Source organism: Carettochelys insculpta, chromosome 6 (assembly GCF_033958435.1).
Source record: "Carettochelys insculpta isolate YL-2023 chromosome 6, ASM3395843v1, whole genome shotgun sequence".
Taxonomy (NCBI): domain Eukaryota; kingdom Metazoa; phylum Chordata; order Testudines; family Carettochelyidae; genus Carettochelys; species Carettochelys insculpta.
The window spans coordinates 60,932,760-60,934,727 of record NC_134142.1 but is presented as its reverse complement, the minus strand read 5'-3'; the positions used below and the strand labels follow the sequence as shown (position 1 = coordinate 60,934,727).

At 53.1% G+C, this 1,968-nt stretch overlaps 1 protein-coding gene across 2 annotated transcripts in view; it reads left to right on the top strand.

The window, feature by feature from the left end:
- The first annotated feature begins 335 nt into the window (after positions 1–335).
- DNAJC17 (DnaJ heat shock protein family (Hsp40) member C17) overlaps positions 336–1,968 on the top strand; it is a 36,330-nt gene continuing 34,697 nt past the window's right edge. For both annotated transcript variants that reach the window (XM_074996994.1, XM_074996993.1), the window contains exon 1: positions 336–464. In XM_074996994.1, the coding sequence (XP_074853095.1) occupies positions 387–464 (78 nt within the window). In that variant the 5' untranslated portion in view covers positions 336–386. The remainder of the gene's footprint in view (positions 465–1,968) is intronic.

Genomic DNA, 1,968 nt, shown 5'->3' with positions numbered 1-1,968 from the left:
CGAGATAGCCTATCACAACGAAAGGGCATCGCAGGGCACGATGGGAGTTGTAGTCCTTACGCCCACCTCCACGCCCCTTCTGCACGGCTCAACGGTCTAATGCAAGATCTTTTCCCAAGACAATGCGCATGCCTACTGCGCAGAGCCCGCAGGGAGCGGCGATTTTGCCGGTAGGCCGGAGAGAGACCTTTCTGGCGGGCTCACGGCCGCGCGAGGCATTGTGGTAGTTGTAGTGTTCCCCCCCCCGGACTTTAAGAACACAGGGTGAGAGTGAGGACGTAGAGACTACATTTCCCAGCAGTCAATGGATTGGGAAACTGGTCAAGCTCTTCGGGGCAGGGGCTGCCGGGAGGTTGAAGATTCCGGAGTGCGGGTGTGCAACAGACATGGCGGTCGATAAGGAGCTGTTGCAGTTGGACCTGTACGCCTTGCTGGGGATCGAGGAGAAGGCGTCGGAGAAGGAGGTCAGGAGGGAGCGGAGGACTGGAGGGGGCGTCTCCCTCACGGCGCGCGCGAGGCGCACCCGTATCTTATTGGTGCACAGAACAGAATTCACGTGGCGGGAAGGGGCTCAAGGCTGGGATGCAGGAGTGCAGGATGCTGCGTGTAGGAGGGGCTCCAGGCTTGGGGATGTGCTCAGGCCTGGGGGTTGGGGTTCAGGAGGAGGTACAGGCTCTGGCTGAGGGTGTGGGTTTTGGGGCGGGACTGGGGGTGCAGGAGAGCGCTTACGGTTGCGGGGGGTAGAAACTGGGGTAGGAGGCTAGGACTTAAGTTTACCTGAGCGGCTCCATGCTGGGATCAGCGGGGAGAGGCAGCCCTGTGGCCGATACGGCAGCTCCGTGCTGGGAAGAGATCTCTCTCTCGGCGGCAGCCCTGAGCCCGTGTGGGCTTAATGGGCGGCTGTGCGGCTTAGTGGGGACTTAGATGTATGGCTGCCTCTAGTGTGCAGGGCCAGGGTAGAAGAGTTGTTATCTCTGCAGCAAGTCTTGTTCATTGTCGTCATAAACATTCTAGCAAAGATGTTTCTCCAGTCTTGAATGGGGGAAGCTAAGCCTTGGGGCACCGTAAAGCACTAAATAATATGGATGTGGAGCAAATTTCTTGCTGCTTCTGTTGCTATTTAAGAGACACAACATGGAACTGGGGGGGATGTTTAAAGATGGGCTCTTGAGACAGAAAGTTGCCATTGGGGTGTGTCATAAGCAGGGCTGTCTCCCCTTCTCGCTGCTCTGCAGTGCCTGGTGCCCTTATCACAGTTCCCACCACTCTCCCCTGGTCCACCCCTTCCCTAAGCTCTGCCCCTGCTCCACTTTTTCTCCCCCTCCACAAACAATGTGGCATGGGAATTTATGGAGACCTGGTGCAGTGGCAATAGCATTCGGCCCCCCCTCATACTCACCACATAGATGGCAGGAGCTGGAGTGCCCCGGCAGCCTGCTTCACCCTACCATGCCTCCCTCCTGGCCCACTTCGCCTCTCTTCTCCGTGGTGGTGGGGTGCTCTGTCTCCATCACCCCACCCCCACTGAGAAGCCTTGGCTTTAAAATTACATTTTTAGAAATTGTTTATGGAGAGATTAGTGAATTGTGATTTCTGTGTATAATTTTGCTCATTTTCCTTGGGCTTTTCAATACTTAGTATGGCAAGTGTTTTGTTACAGTGTTGCATTTTGATTCTTACTTATGATTGGACAACAAATATTTGTTTGTTCACTGATTACCTTCTGTGCTTTGGTCACCATACAGTATTTTGTGTTGTCTTGGACATGTGGGGTCTGTTCTTGGCCTATTGAAGTTAATTGGAAAATTCCCATTGGATTCAAGTGGAGCTGCGAGTCACCCATTAGTGTCCATTTAAAACCCTTTAAATAAATATATCAACTTGAAATCTAGTCTGTTTCAGAAATGACTGTCTCAACAATCTTGTGGCTTTGCAGTACCATTTTTCTCCTCCTCTCTGCCTTTTTTG